The sequence below is a fragment of the Daktulosphaira vitifoliae genome, unplaced genomic scaffold (genome assembly GCF_025091365.1).
Source record: "Daktulosphaira vitifoliae isolate Bord-2020 unplaced genomic scaffold, ASM2509136v1 Scaffold_3, whole genome shotgun sequence".
Classification (NCBI taxonomy): domain Eukaryota; kingdom Metazoa; phylum Arthropoda; class Insecta; order Hemiptera; family Phylloxeridae; genus Daktulosphaira; species Daktulosphaira vitifoliae.
In genome coordinates, this window is record NW_026099574.1 from 9,604,499 (window position 1) to 9,623,018 (window position 18,520).

At 25.5% G+C, this 18,520-nt stretch overlaps 3 protein-coding genes and 1 non-coding gene across 4 annotated transcripts; 2 read left to right on the plus strand and 2 right to left on the minus strand.

The window, feature by feature from the left end:
* Nucleotides 1-1,706: 1,706 nt before the first annotated feature.
* Nucleotides 1,707-1,778, plus strand: Trnae-uuc (transfer RNA glutamic acid (anticodon UUC)). The gene has a single exon. It is a non-coding gene; the product is annotated as a tRNA-Glu (tRNA).
* A 2,263-nt stretch (nt 1,779-4,041) lies between these two features.
* Nucleotides 4,042-9,556, minus strand: LOC126900791 (uncharacterized). The gene is made up of 7 exons (XM_050676728.1): nt 9,413-9,556; nt 8,921-9,144; nt 8,523-8,848; nt 8,250-8,460; nt 7,829-8,111; nt 6,620-6,936; nt 4,042-6,556 (listed from the first exon to the last, which is right to left on the minus strand). The coding sequence occupies exons 2-7, from the start codon at nt 9,136-9,138 to the stop codon at nt 4,267-4,269; spliced, it is 3,645 nt and encodes a 1,214-aa protein (XP_050532685.1). The 5' UTR covers nt 9,139-9,144; nt 9,413-9,556; the 3' UTR covers nt 4,042-4,266.
* Nucleotides 9,557-14,360: 4,804 nt separating this feature from the next.
* LOC126903238 (inactive selenide, water dikinase-like protein) lies at nt 14,361-16,107 on the plus strand. Its single transcript, XM_050681318.1, has 2 exons — nt 14,361-14,539; nt 14,667-16,107. Exon 2 carries the CDS (start codon nt 14,677-14,679, stop codon nt 15,907-15,909), a length of 1,233 nt encoding a protein of 410 aa, XP_050537275.1. The 5' UTR covers nt 14,361-14,539; nt 14,667-14,676; the 3' UTR covers nt 15,910-16,107.
* Nucleotides 16,108-17,212: 1,105 nt separating this feature from the next.
* Nucleotides 17,213-18,008, minus strand: LOC126903239 (39S ribosomal protein L11, mitochondrial). Its single transcript, XM_050681319.1, has one exon. The coding sequence runs from the start codon at nt 17,858-17,860 to the stop codon at nt 17,270-17,272; it is 591 nt and encodes a 196-aa protein (XP_050537276.1). The 5' UTR covers nt 17,861-18,008; the 3' UTR covers nt 17,213-17,269.
* Between the last annotated feature and the right edge of the window lie 512 nt (nt 18,009-18,520).

An 18,520-nucleotide genomic window follows, 5' to 3' on the forward strand; every position in this document is an offset into this window, starting at 1 on the left:
ATATTATGTACAAGTTGGTCATTAAATGATATTATTAAAAATTGTTAGGTATAATTTGACTAGAAAACTATCTACCTAATTTAACATCCTTGGTAAATTAAGAAAAATATAAGGTGTATAAATATATATTAATATAATGTTAAAATGCATGATCAACTTTCTGCTTGAACAATAAATGACAACCTTTAATGAAAGCCCATTTCTCCTCTTTTACAATATATCATAAAAAAATTTTCCTTACTCCATAACTAGAGATTTAAAGAAATCTAAAAAAACATGTTTTAATAGTTTTTTTCGTGTTTAACGTTTAATGTATATGTTGAAAGCTGAAAATGCATAAAACGTAAACGTTAGATATTTTAATACCAATATTTGTTATATTGTTATGTAAAATGTTATTAAAATAAGACATCATCAGGAGCGGAGTAAGAAGGTTTTAGCTTCCTTAATTCTAGGGAAGTATATAATTTTTCCGTTCTATAATTTAAATGCAAAGTTAAGAAGGGGAATTTTTCTTTTTTAATTTATCTTAACAAATATTGTTACCCAAATATAACAGAAAAAAAACATCTTTTTTAAACCTTGCAATATTCTTAAAAAACATGACTAGAATAATTTTGATTAAAATTTTATGCATTATATAATATGTAGATTCAAAATATAATAAATTTATCCTGCATATTTCAGGGAAAATGACCGAATACATATATTTTTATATTTAACTGGTTAAAGAAAAATTTGTTATTTAGGTGTCTCAGATCTAACTTACGACACTTATAATTTTTGACACAGTACCGTGTTTGCTTTAGCTGCACATCAGATACCGACTTATATGAAAGTCTATCGGGATCTGAAACAAAAGTGTACGGTATCATATTACTTTTGATACAATCTTCGTATCAAATTATTTATCTTTTGTTAAATTTTTTTTTTATAATTTTTATTGCCTTTTCAGACTACGTTAAAAGCATAATTTTTATTATTTTTCATTAATAATACAAAAATATATAAGTGCCATAAAAATTTTTTTTAACAAAATTTCAAAATAGCTATTTTTTAAGTAATTAATTAAAATGGACCAGGAGATGCTTATATATAATTACTACCAAAATTAATTTAGAAAGGTTATAACATTAGGGGTCAATTTTTGCCAAAAAAGTAAAATTTTTCTCAAAAAATTGAATTGATGAACAAAAGAAAAAGTAATTCCCTAGACTGGTTATATATTGATACGGGTGAAATTTTTTCTAGCATTGCAAGCCAAATACCCAAAAACTCCGAACAACCTTTACAAAGTCTATGGGGTCCCAATTCTTCCACATTTTTTAGTGTGAAAGTGAGAAGTTGCCTAAAGTCTGAATCTTAACCTAAAATCTGAAATTTATCAGGAAACTTTCCCTATCTATAATACAAATTTCTAAATCTGTTGTGGGGGCTACTAGTATATATATGCCGTGGACCAAAACATGATTCAAACCGTCAAAGGTCATATTTCATTAAAATTTTAAAACTATGTATTGTTATATAAATGTATTATTAGAACGTTATACATTATCTCTAGGATAATTCTTATACTCTACATGAGATAATCTCAAATAAATATTAAAATAATTACAAAATTAATATTGTTTTTAATCTTTAAAATATTATAAAGATTAATATATTTACATAACATAAGGAAGTTTTTTTTAACAATATTTTGTCAATCCGGTATGGTCTAGTGGCTAGGATACCTGGCTTTCACCCAGGAGGCTCGGGTTCGATTCCCGGTACCGGAAAAATTTTTTTGCTTGTTTCATTGAAATTTTTTATCAACCCCTTTCGATAAATTATAACTATTTTAGTCTAATTCTATATTGACAAACTCTTAAAATCCAGTATAATTATAAAAAATTGTTTATTTCTATAATATCACGAATTATTTAAATTTAATTCGTACTTAATTTGTTTATTATAATATTCATTGTTCTTGAAGATTAAAATGTTTAGTATTAATTTCAAATAATGCCTAAAATGATGTTTTTAATAATAAATGAAATATAATTTTTCTGAACTTTTTGATTGTATTTATTAAAACTCACGAGTTAGAGTTGTTCTACAATATAAATATTTTAATTCTATTAACATTCAAAATCATTAAAAATGTATAGAAACAGACTCGTACTTCTTTAAATTTTTGTTTGAAATTTGAACAACAAGTTTTAATCTTATTAAAAAAGTTATTTATAATTATATTATAATTTTATTTTGAGTTGGTTTATGGTGTAAACAATGATTGGTCAAATCGAGTATTTTGTATAAAATATTATTAGTAAATAATTTATTTACTAAATTAATCTTTTTAAACAAAATACTTTTAAAAATACTAAAAAAATTCGTCCGATGATAAAAAAGACTGTTTAAGCTAGTTCAAAATTTCAAAGTGATTTTTTTCACTTTTTTAGGCATTTACAAAAAAATAAGGCATAAAGGTAGTTTTTCTCCCACACGGTTTTGTTAAATCAATTTGTTTTTTTACATTGATTATAAATATACAAAATAAAATTTTTCTCAAAAATAAATACTTATAACATTTTTAAATTTGGATGCCTATAATAAATTTTTTTCAAAACTTGTTTAAAACAAGTTTGGAAAAAATCAAGGGTGTTTTTAATAAAACCCAATAATACACCTTTAACGTTATTTTATTACTACTATACTAAATTAATTGAAAGTTAACACGTCATTCGAATTAAAAATGTAACGAGTTAATGCACTGATTAATTAAAAATATTATAGTTGATATACTATATAATATAATATAATGTGTACATATAAATGCAATGGTTAAAGTGGAAAAAACTTGGAGAGGGGACTATAGTTTCTAAAAAATGAGGAGCTCTCCCAAACCACACTGAATTGTCTTTCTTCAAATGCTAAAAGTGATATTGATCATAATAAGGAAATAGACTTACTTAAATGTAAAAAAAATATTATCTCAATAAAGTAATAGATTAGTACCTAACTATAATTTTTGTTGTTTCATAAAAAATAAATTAAAAATGAATATTATACAAAACATCACAAGGTCAGTATCAAAATTTTAAATTTATTTATTTATGAAAATAAATGCAAAATAGTCTTTTTAAATTTTACATATTATGCTATAACAGAAACAAGTTGAGACAAAATGTATTAACAGTAACCAATTTAGGTAGGTATATAAAAAATTATGAAATGATAAATATAGTAATAAAATTTATAAAGTATTTAACAAACTAAAAATATATCAATAACCGTGGTAGATTTTATTAATATAACAAATGTTTATATTACCTTAAATTTGTATTTCTACCACTTTATAACCCTTATTATATTAAGTCTTTTAGTTCCAAATGTAGTCATAAATTAATTACACGTTTTTTAAAGATTATATTAAAGAATTAATTAATTAAACTTTTGAATAATCCAAAAACAAACAAACAGCAACAATCATTTATATTACCACGGTCATATCATAAAATTCTTATCATTTCATATTGAAGTTCTTTCACAATTATTTTTTTTTTTAGGAATTTTGAAATTTTGATTATTTGAATAATTTTTTTATATTTACGCTTTCCAATCTTCAGTACACAAAATTAAAGCACCCTCCTGACATTTAGGGATTCGACTTAAAGAGTACGCTATATTGTACTTCAAATAAAAAGAGAAATACATCCCACTTTAACCCCTTAATAAGTGTTATTATTGATTTACAAATAAATAAAAATAGGTATGGGTATATTATTTGGAACGTAGCGAAAAAAAAATTGCTTGGCCTTTGGAACTTAAGAACCCTTATATATATAAAACTATAAACTATATACCGATTGTAATTTTTTATACTGACTAATTATATAACAATAAAAATTTTAATTAGGAGCTTAAACAAAAAAGTACATTTAAATATTTCTCCCTTATAAAAAAATTTAAATTATGCGACCGGGCGACCGAGATAAAAATATCATTTTCAATACAAACATTCCTATATGTGTTTAATACACTAAATTATTAAGTCACTTATAATATCATTGATTACTATTTATTCATTGTAACAAATAAAGAAAAAACGGTTCATTTAAAAAATAGTACTTAATTGCATTATCATAATTTTTATAGTACAATGTGTTAATATATTAATTAATTAAAAAACAATGCTTATAAATAAAAATAAATAAATAATGACAAATTAAACAAATAAATATATACAAGTCAATTTTTTTCTTTTTTCAAAAAGAGTAAAAATTATAAATGGAACGTTTTAAGTATATATTTCCAAACTTTGTGCATGTGATTTATGAATGAAGTTACCAATGTATTATTGGTATGCTTGTCTTCATCTAAGATAATATCTTCTAAGTCTATTTTTTTATTTTTTAATGTATTGAATTTATCTTTAATCTTCAAATCACCATCATATGAATGTCTTATATCATTAGTAATTTTCCAGTCTTTTGGGTTAAAATCATCATCAAGTATTTCATTTGTTTTTGGATCTTCATTATGTTTTTTTTTGTCCACATAAGTATTGACTTCATTTAACTTCAATGTTAGGTCTGCTAAAGATCTTGGATATCGAGAAGCTTCACGTTTTAAAACAGAGGGTATATCTACGTCAAGATCATTGGACTCAAATCTTTCTTTCTCTAAAATTCCATTTATATCCATCATGTCATCTTCGATTATATTGTTATCCAGAGATCGTTTGTATAATTTCGGTCTTGCTGCCCGGATCTTTTGTTCCATCTCAACCTTAATCATTTTATGTTTATCCTTAATCTCTTTTAATTTATCTACTACATTACTTTGATTTGATTCAGGACGTTTTTCGGATTTAGATGTTCTCTCTCCTTTTTTACCGATTGGACTAACAATATTGTCGGATTGCATTTTTGGTTTAAGTTCTTCTTGAATATTATCGATTATTACTTCAGAAACTTTTTTATTTGTTTCAGTTTGAGAACGATCAACATTTTTTGACGTTTTAACATGTTTTAATAAAGGTGTTGTCTTTGATTTTAATGTTTGTCGGCTTTCTCGTTTTTTCGATTTACCATTATCAATATCTTCTATATCACGTGCATTATGAATTTTTTTTGGTGCAGAAAGTTTTATTTCTTTAGGAATGGTTGGTAATAATTTTGATAGTTTTGTTGTACTGGATTCAATTGTAGTCGTTGACGATTGATCATGGTTTACTGTTAAGTTTTCATCGGTCTTTTCACTTTTTTTTTCAATTTCACCAGAATTTGATAATGCTGACAATTCTACAGATTTATCTTTTGTAGCTTCAAGTGAACTAACTGATAACTCAGGAGATTTTGTTGTGCCTTCAAAACTTTCTTTTGGTAATGGTTCTTCATTTTTTACAAAAGTTTGACTTGAGCTTACAATAACATCCTTAGGATATTCATTTTGTTTCTTTCGAAGATGTCTTTGTGAAACCCTTTCATTAGCTTTTGCTAATGCTTGCTCTGCTCTGCTTTTAATTTTTTGAATATAACTTTCTATCTTTAAGTTTTTCTTTCCTTCTGTAGTTATTGTTGTTGGAGTTGGTTCAGTAGGATTTTGTGGCTCCGTTGATTTTTTTTCTGATTGAGATTCGGGGATTGTCGGATGATTTGTTTTTTCTCTTTTAAGTCTATCTGAGTTATCATTTAGGTTATCAATTGGAATGTCTGGAATTTTAACGTCATCGTCGGATATTGTATCAAATTTTGTTTGTTCTTTTATTGGTTCATCAGGTATGCTTGTAAATGCTTTTATTAAATCATCAACTTCTTTTGGGTTAAAATCTTGTTCAAGGGATCTTTTCTTGATTTTTAATTTTTGATTAGATTTTAAGGTTTCGGTTGACGTTTCAGAATTTAAAAGACACTCCAAACGATTTTTTTTGTCAGGATGCCTTTTACCAATAACTGCTTGAGCTAAAATGTGGTATTTTTCTCTTCTAGTATTGGCTGGAGTTACACTAACACTACTTTGTTCAACTGGGATTTCCATTGTAATTGTATCTGGTTCAGCTGTTGTTGGCATTTCCCTATTATACTCTGGATTTTTCAATGATTTAGGGAATTTTGATAACCAGTTGTTATTTGAAAATGTAACATATTTTACGATAGGTTCTGAATAGTTTTCCTCGTCATCTTTCATGTCGTTATTATATAATTTTGTGTTGTCTTGTTTTTCATTCATCTTATTATTATAGTCACCACTGCTCCTTGCATGTTTAGTTCTAAAAGAAACAAAGTTATTTTTTTCATTTGAAATCGATTCGTCATCTTGATCTATTAAAAGTGTATCATCATCAACACTTTCAAAATCTTCGAGTTCAGAAAGTGAATTTTTAGGTCCTGTTTTCAATTCTTCAATCTGTATAGCCATACAAGCCTTAGTTTTTGATTCGGGTAACACAAAGAAAAATACAGATTGACTGGGTATAGTTATAATTCGATTAGATTCCCGAATTTTAGGTGATAAAATTGGGAGATCTCCATCATCTGACAAGCTTAATTTTTGTCCATTGAGCAAGGTTCTGAAAATAAAATCAGTGTGATATTACTTTTTATATTATACTTAACTATTGTTAATTACTCACAATAATTTAACGGCTCTTTTGTCTTTATTTTTTCTATTATTAGATGTCAAAAGATATTGATGCACGGGTACACTTTGTAAGTTTCCAGTTTTTAGTGATATTTTTACATTTTCTGTTCCCATATTTACACCAAAAACTGATAATGCTCCTCTAGTGTATCGAAAATCTGGTGCTAGAATACCTTCATTTGGATTAAAAGAAGATTCCCTAGTACAGTGAGCCACTGTTTCTAAACGCGTTTTGTTTATAGATTGCATTTTTACATCAAAAACTTCTATTCCTATTAAAGCTTTGTGTAAAATAGAAACCCAATAATCCTGAAAATAAATATTTTAAGTATACATCACTGTATGAAAATATTTTGTAATTTGACTATTATTTATATAACTAAACATTTTAAAATATTTTTTTCTAATCTAATAAAAAAAAAAATTATATAATAGCAAAAGTTCATAATTTTATTAAAATTTATGAGAAAAATGAAAAATAAATAAAGAAAAACTATTTAAAATGCCTAAATAGTCTGGCTTACTGATTTTTATTTTTTATAATTAAAATAAAGATTTATTTTATTAATTCTTAAAAATAACTCACAAAAATGTTTAAGTTATTTTATATATATAACTTAATGTTTTTATATTTGTATAAAATAATTATTGTAATTAATGCACGGAAAAAATACTGTTAGAATAAACCATATACATAGTTAATTTAGTGACAACTTTAATAAGAATTTTTGAAAAACTGAATATTCGGTTAACTTAACTATTTATTTAGTTAAATCTACCATTTTAGAGTTGTCACTATAAAACTGTTCATTTTTTCTGCGTGTAAATATTACATCGTAACATATTCATTTACACAAAATCTTAATTCTAAATAAATTTGTATAATTTTTATTTGTGATGGAAAAATAATTCTTATTTAATAAAATAAGAATTAATTACTAAAGTAATAACTTTAGTAATTAAATAAATTTAGTAAATTCTTTGATAAACTATGAAATTATCTAAAAGTAATTAAATATGACTAAGTAGTTATTGAATTATGAAAAACTTCACGGGTATTATGTATTTTCATAGGTATTGTTTATAGATATAGTGTTTGTTACAATCTCTAATATTTTTTTTATTTCCGGTTGTTACCAAAACGGTATAATTAACAAATAACAATTATACAAATTTGAAAAAATGTAAAATTTTATTTTACCGGTGTTGGCTCTTGTAAAGAAGTTAATGAAGGTTTCCTCATCATGACATTTATTCCAACCTTAGCTCCAGCCACTAGTCTTTGAGCCCAAATTAGTCCATCAGTGAAATCTCCTTTTCTGTCTTTGCTTCCAGATTCTACTATCCAAATTGGTTTTTTAGCTATTGATTTTCCTAAGTACTTGTTGCTGTAATCTTTTTGCCATACTTTGGCTTCCATTTGATTTGTTATGTAATTCAACATTTCAGTTGGATTTTCTATACTTTTCTCACTTGCAAAAGGCCTATAAATAATTATCCATAAATATAGTTTATAACGATTTTGTTTTAATATTGATTTTTTTAAAACTATTTAATGTAATTTATAAATTATATTTATTAAGATATTTTTGTAATAAAATTATTATTCTCTAGTGACTTACACTTGATAAGTTAATGCTGTAAGAGCTTGTCCAGCTTCTCCAATAAAACTTTTCAAGTATTTAGCATCATCTTGAGTATCACAAGATTTAGCATCTGGCCCTACAATTGGGGTATTTATATATCTAGGAAATGCCTCTAATACTTTTCGGAGCCTCATTGCGTCCTTTCCTAAAGCTAATCCATCAATTTGTTGATCACTTGATTGCAAATCTAAGTTAAAAAATGCAGAAAATTAGGTATAATTAATATATTATGTTATATATTAATCTTACCATGTCCGAGTTGAAATGCCATATCATAAGAATGCTTGTCGGAGTAAGAAATAAGGTCTAAAGTATTACTGAGATTCCAAGTGCCTTGTTGCCTATTCATGACATTGAGTGCAACAACCAAATCCAAATCAGTTTGAGCTATAAAGTCATTTACTTGTGACCAATGCCAGCCTGTAATAGTTATATTTTTTCCGCGTTTTATTGGGATTGATGGTGATGACTGAGATGAATCTTGTAACCCTTGGAATATAAAACTATTACATTCGGGACCAGATATTCTAACATAGGCTGGACTTAATGCTTTGGCCATATTAATTGCCATTGAACTGTAATATGTTAATATATTTTTATTTATAATAATTAATTAAATGTATTCTCAAATTTTGGATCAAACATACCCTAAATTGTTTTGTATTGCAGAAAATATCATAGTGGGTTCTATTGTAATACTTAAAAAATGATCACTGACTGCATTTGCAACTTTTTTAGTATTCACGTTCAATGACAAAAGATTTGATGGAGATGGTGATGACTGTGTAGGGACATTAGAGGTTTGAGGATAAGCTAAACATCCTCCAAATAGGAGTAAAACTCCTACCCAAATAGATATAGTCATGGCAATCTAAAATTTAAAATAATAATTATAATTTAATATTTATAAACTGCAATATTAAATTATCTTAAATTATTCATCTATAAATAAAAGCATAAAAGTACTTCGATCAAATTTATCTATAAATTCATCATGAAGTAATGAATTAAAAATAGGTTTTCGCATGTACACTGTCTTTAATTATCTTTAAGGCAATTTAATTAGTGTAATATGATTTCGTACGTAAATATAGATTATTACCTTAAAATTAGTGTAGAAATAAACATAAAAAACTTACCAATAACTTTTAATTTCTTATTTAATAAATATAGTTAGCTTTGAATCAAATAAAAAAAATTCACTTGCATAAATTAATTTGACAATTAGCGTCAATTTTTTTACTACACTATTCTGGAAACTCGACACAATATATGAGATATATTTCTTGAACTCGTATATATATATGGATGTATACTACAAAGAAGAAATATAAACATAGAAATTGTGTTGTTGTTTTTAAAGCGAACTTACACATATAATCGTGTCATTATTTTAACAACAATTAATCATACAAATCTTCGCGTTTGTTTTTGAAACACGTTTATCAGTTCATTAGAAGAAATAATAGTTTTTTTGTATTTTCATATGTTTTGTTGTAGTTCAGGTGCTGTTGAACCACGGACATTTAAGAAGGCTAATAAAAGAATGCGGAATAAAAATTAAACATTTTTTTGATTACACCAATATGTCATGTTTTATGAGATCTTCATTCAAAATCACCTTGAATCCTTCTTACGCAAATTTTGCTTTAAAATGCAATTTTGTTTTACAGTCCAAAATTAACGTGACGTTATTTTTATTTTTTACTAAAAATAAAATAAAACAAGAATTATATACTTTTATTAAATTAGACAATTTATAGTTTTGTTATTATAATGTTCAATATATGCAGAACCTAGTAACTGCTATTTCACTTCAAAAAACCATTAGATATTTAAATTTTAATTATGAAATACTTAAAAATAGGGTAGCATAGAGGTCAACCATGACAAATCATTCAGAAGTGGTTGCACGACCACCTCACATTTTTCTGAAATTTTCAGGGTTTATTCATTATGCTATATTTAGATTAAAACAATTTTTTTTTTTTTTATGATCTTCCCATTTTTATGGCTATTTCAATGTAAAAAAAGTTAAAAATAGCTAGATCGTTAAAAAACACGGATTATTCAATTTCAACTCAATCTAATTAAAATTTTAGATTTGACCCTATTATAACTTAAAGTTTACATTAAAAAAAAAAAAAATTAATGTGAAATTCTAAAATTTAATGACTTTCAAAAAATGGCGCTTTTTTTGTGAAAATTGGCGTTTTTGAGCTCACTTAAAACCATTAAGAAGTTATTATTTTATTGTGATTTTTACATGTGGTATTGTATAGTGTATAATCTATGTTTCAACTAAATTTCAAATGTTTAAAACAATTATGTTGGGATTTAGAGGACTACAAAGTTAGAAATTTTATAAAAATACGTGTATTCTAAGTGCAATATCTCTGTTGGGGGACCTAATTTCCAAAAAATTTTTTCAGTTTTGTAGATATATATCTACTTTATACACCATACAAATTTGAGGTTTGAGAAAAATGTGTAACATGTAAAATTTAGCATTAGAAAATCAAATAATTTAATGACAGTTTTTTGTTGTTTTCAAACCATATTTTTGTAATTGTTTTATATATCATTGTATATGTAATATATTATAATTCAATATAATTATTAGACACATTATAAATATTCAATTCATTATTTTAGTTGGAAAATAAAAAATAAATAAATAAAATTATTATGATAATATTGTAAAATATTTTAATAAATAATCATGGTTTTTCTAGTAGTTAAAATATTGTGTCTTCATAAATGTCAGTTAATGATATCTTAAGACTTCTTATGGTATTGTTATTAATTGATAAAAATCTGTGATTTTCCCTATTCCTGGGAATACTTTTACACAATTTAAATCCCATATTAGGTGTTTTGTTGTACTTCTGAGGTGGGTATATTAATGTATTTTATCTCTTTAATTTTGATTATTGTAACTCCTTGTAATGTATTTTAAAGTAAAAAATTTTTTTAAAGTTATATTAAGTTTAAAATCAAAATAAATATTTTTGAAAAAAAAAATATGGTCCTCTTATAATAAAATAATTGGTCCCCTTTCATCCCTTTTTTAATATTCCAATGCAGTGTTCACTAATTTCTTATAAACTCTTTCAAATAAATTTTTGTTCATAAATTTATTAAAAATTTTTGAATTTTTCAATTTTTACACAAAATTTGTTCCTTTTTCTTTAACTTTAATGTTCGTTTTCATCACAAGTTCAGAGGTCAAATTTTTTTTTTCAAAATAAAGTATATTAATTAATTTTTAATTTAAGATATATATATATATAAATATCTAAGTGTTAGTATTTCCGGAACATTTTCAAAAGTTAATTTTTTGTGAAAAAGTTTCCATTTTGAAATCTCTTTGTGGCCAAATAAAAGGTCATATTTTCACAATATATATATATACTAAATTATAGTTAAATATTTAAGGTATCTATTATAAAAAATTGTATTTATTCATCCATTTTTTAAAAAGTTATAACAGTTTTAAGTAAAAAAAAGTTTTAAAAAATGTCGTTTATTACTAATTTTTAAAATTACAATTTTTTTGGAGATTTCCTCCATTTATAGGAAACAGATTATATTTTTAAAATTTTAGAGGGTAATGCCTTCAACTAGATACAATTTGTGATTTAAGATTATAAAGTGTATTTCTGTTACTGGTATATAACCTGGTGATTTATTATAATGATAAATATCATAAATTAAATGCACATGTGTATTAATTGTATGAAAATAATATACTAATAAATTTGTGGAGAAATAGTGAACACCAGGCTTGTTAAAGTATTTTTAATACTTTTGAAACGTATTTATGTTTAAAATATTAAATACTTTTTAATGTAAACTGTTAGTATACACAAACTATGGAGGAGAAGCTTTGTCTCAAAGCATTGAGTTCTAGATGTCATTTTAAAATTACAATGAATAGTCATAATTCACTTACACAAAAGCTATAAAAAAAAGCTCTCTAATGCTAGGTTGTTATTTCTGATAATAGTATTAAAATCATTATGATGAGTTATAATATTCACTAATCTATAATTTAAATAAACTTGTTGAACTTATTTTTTATTTAAGTATTGGTATTTAATTTAGATGAAGTGGTTGGCGAGTTATGTTAACTAGTAATTATAATTATTATAACCAATATTATTATAATAATTATTAGTTATTCGATTATAATCATATGAATTAAATACTTTGTATAATATGGTTTCTTTGAATTTGCCTATATTGGTTTAATAATTTAAGTCTGATTTATTAAGCCTCTGCAATATTTTTGTAAAAATATTTTAATGATCTAATAAAGAAAAAACAAATATTGATAAAAAACAAAAATAATAGTCTAATCAGCTAAATACATAATCCGCTTTTCAAACACAATGTTGTTTAAATTAAAAAAAATGACAACTAATCACTTTCAATATTAATATCACTGTCATTCGTAGATATTATTTTAACTATAACATACGCTTATTAGTAAACCAGTGACTCCTCACATAAAGTAGAACGCTTATAAATAAAAATAGATTGACTCCAGGATATTTTCAAAGCAATATAATCAAAAGAATATGAATTGATTTTTTTTTTTTTAGTTAAAAAACTAAAACTTAAAAATCTCAGAGTTCTATTATACCATTACTGCCAAATTCATTGTATCATCTTTAGATCAGAGAAACTAATATTTTGTAAACGTACACGGAAAAAATATTGTTGAAATAAGTGTTCATATGGTTATCCCATCCCTAAACTTAATGTTAGTGTTGTGCACAGTCTATTAATATGGTTGAATTTACCATACTGATATGGTAGATACTTTATGGTTCCTGTAACCATATATTATAGTTGCATTAATCAACTATAAATAGTTAGAATAACCGTTTAATATTGGTACCTTTACCGTTTAAAATAGTCTCAATTACCATATGTGTTTAGTTATTAGAACCAAATACCTTAAGTTAAATATTCTATTTTGACCAGTAATATCAAAAGTATCATGGGAATATATTGAATTTTATTTAAATATAGCGATAAATCAGTAAAAATATGTACAATTTTCATATACGCTTATAGAAAATTTTATAAAATTTTTTCATTAAAATTAAATGATACAAGCATAATGTTAGTTAATAACATCACATATATGTGGTGTTTATTCATATCTACAGATATGAATTATACGTAATATACAAATTTTAAAAAGACAAAGAAGAAAAAGATACTTTAGGATATGTACAAAACATAGCATTTGAAAAGTTTTTTAAACACATAGAAATATAGTGAAGAATATAAATATCTGACTTAGCTCAATGTATTGTTCATAATGTATTTATTAACTCATGACTGGGACTATCTGAATTTTATACCTATCAAGTCCAGCCTGCCTCTGTCCATAATACAATAATTCATTTTGTATTTATTCAGGCCCCGTCCAGATATTTTTGTTTAAAGTCTGGATCATAAACAAAGCTTTTTAATATCAGGACCAATTAGTGCTCTTCATAAAGTTATTATAACTATAAATTATTACAAATTATTTATTTATTTGTCATTTGTGACGATGTGGCCTTTGTGGCCGAGTCAGTTACGCGGCAGTGTTTGACGTGCACTGTCTCAGATTCGAAACTTGGTCACGGGCGGCTTCATTTGCCGAACGGGAGATCAGTTCGGTTATTTGAGTCGGATCCCTCTCTACGGCGACGGACTAACCTCCCTTCCCAGAGTATTTGTTATTTGTGATAACGAAACTATAGATACAAGGTGGTTTAACAAATGATTTAGTGAATTTATCTATGTACATAGTTAACTGAACTAATTCAAAAAGTCAGTTTAATTCAATGAGAGATAAAAAGACTTAACTAGATATTTTACTGAAATGAACAATTAATCCCATCTCTTAATTACTTGAGCAGCTTTATTTTGTTAATTTTTCTAAATAATATGTATCATGTAAGAACAATAATCTTAACAGTGCTATCAGATAATTATGCCAATTTAATTATATTATACGCGGTAACACTGTAAGAATAAGACAAAAATGAAATGACAAACGCAACCTTGTTCATGGAGTAACGTAATTGTTTGTTTTGTTTGGGGTTGTGTTTGTGAAACTCATTGATTGCCGCTTTATAAACTTATAGTTTTAGACTGAGTTTTGTTGGTACTTTAAAACATATTTCCCGGTTAATTTATAAAACTTTGCATAACAAAAATATAAGATCTAGTGTATGCTTTTTTGATAATTATAATTATAAGTAAGTGTAAATAATAATAAATACATTCAATATATACTATATGTATATAAATACATATATATGATTTAATAAATAATTAAATGTATGATTTTTATAAATTTATCTCATTAAACATTTTATATTTTAGTTTTAAAATAATGGGGGATTACATTCATACAAATATCGCCCAAGACAATGCAGCAATGGTCCGATTGGAGTTAGCACAAAATGATCAAATTCCTCTACGACGACCATTTGATCCCTTGATTCATGATTTAGATCCTCATTTTAAATTGACACGTTTTGCTGATCTCAAAGGACGTGGTTGTAAAGTTCCTCAGGAGGTGCTCAATAAACTTTTAGAAAGTTTTCAACAAGATGAAAATGGCCATGGTGAACAGTCTCATTTTATGCACTTGACTATGACTAAAATAGGTATAGGTATGGATGCTGCAGTTATACCTCTTAGACATGGTGGACTTTCTCTTGTACAAACAACAGATTACTTCTATCCTCTTGTTGATGACCCATTTATAATGGGTAAAATAGCTTGCTCTAATGTATTAAGTGATTTATACGCTATGGGAGTAACTGAATGTGACAATATGTTAATGCTCTTATCTGTTTCAACAAAAATGACTGAAAAAGAACGAGATGTTGTGATACCTTTAATAATGAAGGGATTTAAAGAAACAGCTTTAGAGGCTGGTACGACTGTTACAGGAGGCCAAACTGTTGTTAATCCTTGGTGTACCATTGGAGGAGTAGCTACCACAGTATGTCAACCTAATGAATTTATTATTCCTGACAATGCTGTAGTTGGTGATGTTCTTGTACTGACAAAACCTTTAGGAACGCAAGTAGCTGTCAATGCTCATCAATGGGTAGACCAACAAGATAAATGGAATCGAATCAAACTTATTGTATCTGAAGAAGATGTACGAAAAGCTTACCAGCGTGCCATGGATTCAATGGCTCGTTTAAATAAAACTGCTGCTAAATTAATGCACAAATATAATGCTCATGGTGCTACAGATGTCACTGGTTTTGGACTTTTAGGTCATGCTCAAACTTTGGCAAAACATCAAAAAAATGAAGTATCATTTGTAATTCATAATCTTCCTGTTATTGCAAAAATGGCATCAGTTGCTAAAGCATGTGGTAATATGTTCCAATTATTACAAGGTCATTCAGCAGAGACATCTGGAGGTCTATTAATATGCTTACCAAGAGAACAAGCTGCTGCTTATTGTAAAGATATTGAAAAAGTCGAAGGTTACCAAGCATGGATAATAGGTATAGTGGAAAAAGGTAATCGTACAGCTCGAATCATAGATAAACCAAGAGTAATTGAAGTACCTGCAAAAGAGAAAGAAGGAGAACTTTGGTAAAACTATTCATTAAAAATAATGCCATAATTCAATAATTTGTATGGAATGAGGATTTTCATCAATTTTAATACATAGTGTTTTTATGATAGTTATGTCTAATTTTTAAAATGTTGATTTCATTTTGTTTAGCTTATCAAGTACTTTTTATTATTATGAACTGGACATAAGAGTATAGGTTATATATTTAAGGATTGTAAATATACATTTTTACAAAGACTCGATTACCATTCTCTTGTGGTATGAATTATTATTTATTATCATAATATGCATATTACATTTATATTTTTATTCAATATACACGTTTTTGCAAAATACATTTTTAAACTGATGTATTTAAAAAATTGTTTTCAATCAAAAATAATAATGTTAGACCATAAAATAATTATTTCACACTGTAATATCATCCTCATATTTTATGAGTATTTATTATAAAAATGAATTTTTATTAATTAGTAAATTCTTATATAAGTATCCTTGAATGCTGTATTAATAAATAAGGGATTTATTATTGTAGACTTCACATTTCATTATTTTAATGTGTCAAAATGCATTTAAAGAATTGTATGTAATAATTCTTTATGAAATATTTCAAAATTAATAAAAATTTTTTGTAATAATTATTTTATTAATGTCCATATTCTTCATATATAACTAATGTATAGATGGGTAATTTTAAATGTTTCTTCTTATTGGAATCTGTAAAAGTATATCTGTTTCTGTAAACTATTTCTATGAATATATGTTCAGTTAAATTAAGAGTAAGTTTTTACATAAATATATTATTGTTGAAATAATTCAGTTGTTTATCATTTAGTTCTTTATTGCCTGTTACATGTCTTTATAATACTAATTACAAAGTAATCAAATTAACTAGAAACTTAACAGTGAATTTCCCTATTATATAAATATTTATGTATTTTACAGTTAATAAATGAGATAAAATTATTTTAAAATTCTATTTTGTAATAGGTTAAAAATTAACTAATGTAAAATATAAAATAAGATACATTTAAAGAGAAAAAAATAATTATGATATGTATTGTATTTTAAATTGAAAGCTATGTATTTCTGGTAGTTTAATTATGGGTCTGAATCAATCAAGTAGTTGCTGAATACCTTGTTTGAATTTTCAATATTTTTAGTATGATATAGTTAACTTTGACCTAGGAAAATAAGTTGTACTTATCCAAACTTTTTAAAAAAGTGTTCAATAATTTACATGGTGAATTTTGTAGTATTAATTTTTCAATAATATTTATACCAGTAATATTTTTTTCAAAAATTATTAAGAAAATTTTTAAAATAAAATACGAATTCTATTTATTACAACATTATCTACAATTTCACAAGATTATATTTTTTAACCAGTTCGTAACATTTTTGATTCTTTCAAGTCCTGTAGTTCACGTTTACGTTCTTCTAAAACAATTTTTCTTTCTTCTAAAAATGTTTGATATTCTGAAGGATCTAAATCTTTGACTACTTTTATACCTAATGATCTAGCAGTAGAAATTAACATATTACATATATCTTCTAAGCTTCTAAACTCTAAATTTTCATCAGTTTGTTTTATTTTGGCTATTTCATATATATGTTTTAATGTAACCATACCTGCAGTTTCTTTTAAAGGATTCATAGCACCTTTTTGTATTCCAGCTGCTTGTTTTAAATAGTACATGGAAGGTGGTTTGGTAATATTAATTTGATAACTTCTATCTGGGTTTACATGAACTCGTGTTGGTAATGGAATACCATTCTTATAATCTTTTGTCTTCTCATTAAAGTCCTTGCAGAATGCAGTAATATTTATACCTCTACAGCCTAACATTGGACCAAGAGGTGGACCTGGCGTAGCCATACCTGCCGGTATATTAGTACGCAATTTTCCATGCTGAATCTTTTCAACACCTTGTTTCATTTGTCGTAATCTACTTGTATTATATTTTGACATGATACAAAGAAACACAATGTACAAAATTTAATATTCTTTCTAAAAATCTTATAAATTATTTTTAGTACAAAATAATTGTAAATACTTAAAAAAACTAGTTTAAAAATTTTATAGGATAACTAAGTACGAGTTTTATATATAGTTTATGATATTAAATGGTTGATAACTTTTATCAGTCCTGGCTTATTTTGAAGACTAATGTTATCTACCGTGGTTATGTTCCTTAATATCAAATATTGGTAGATACTAGAATGAAACAAAAAAGCTAATCTTTTATGATTCAAGATTGAAATACAGAAGATAAAAAATTGTATACAAACTAGTGATGGCAACTTGTTATTAATTTTGATAACTGTTATTGTTACTTTCAAAATAACAGTGATGTAATTGTTTTATAAAAGACCGATGATTATTGATAACCTGATGTAAAACAAAATAACAGTAATTGTTACTATTTCTTCCAAGTAACAGCTTGTTATTGCTACTCAAGCAGTAACTGATATAAATCACTGTTACTGTTATCTTTTCCCATCACTAATGCAAACGTATTCAGTAAAATATTTTTCAATAACAAATGTGGTTATAAAAAAAAAGCCAGTGTCGTATTTTTAATAAAATTTTCTTATGTTGAGGTTGACTCCTCCATTGAAGGCTAAATTT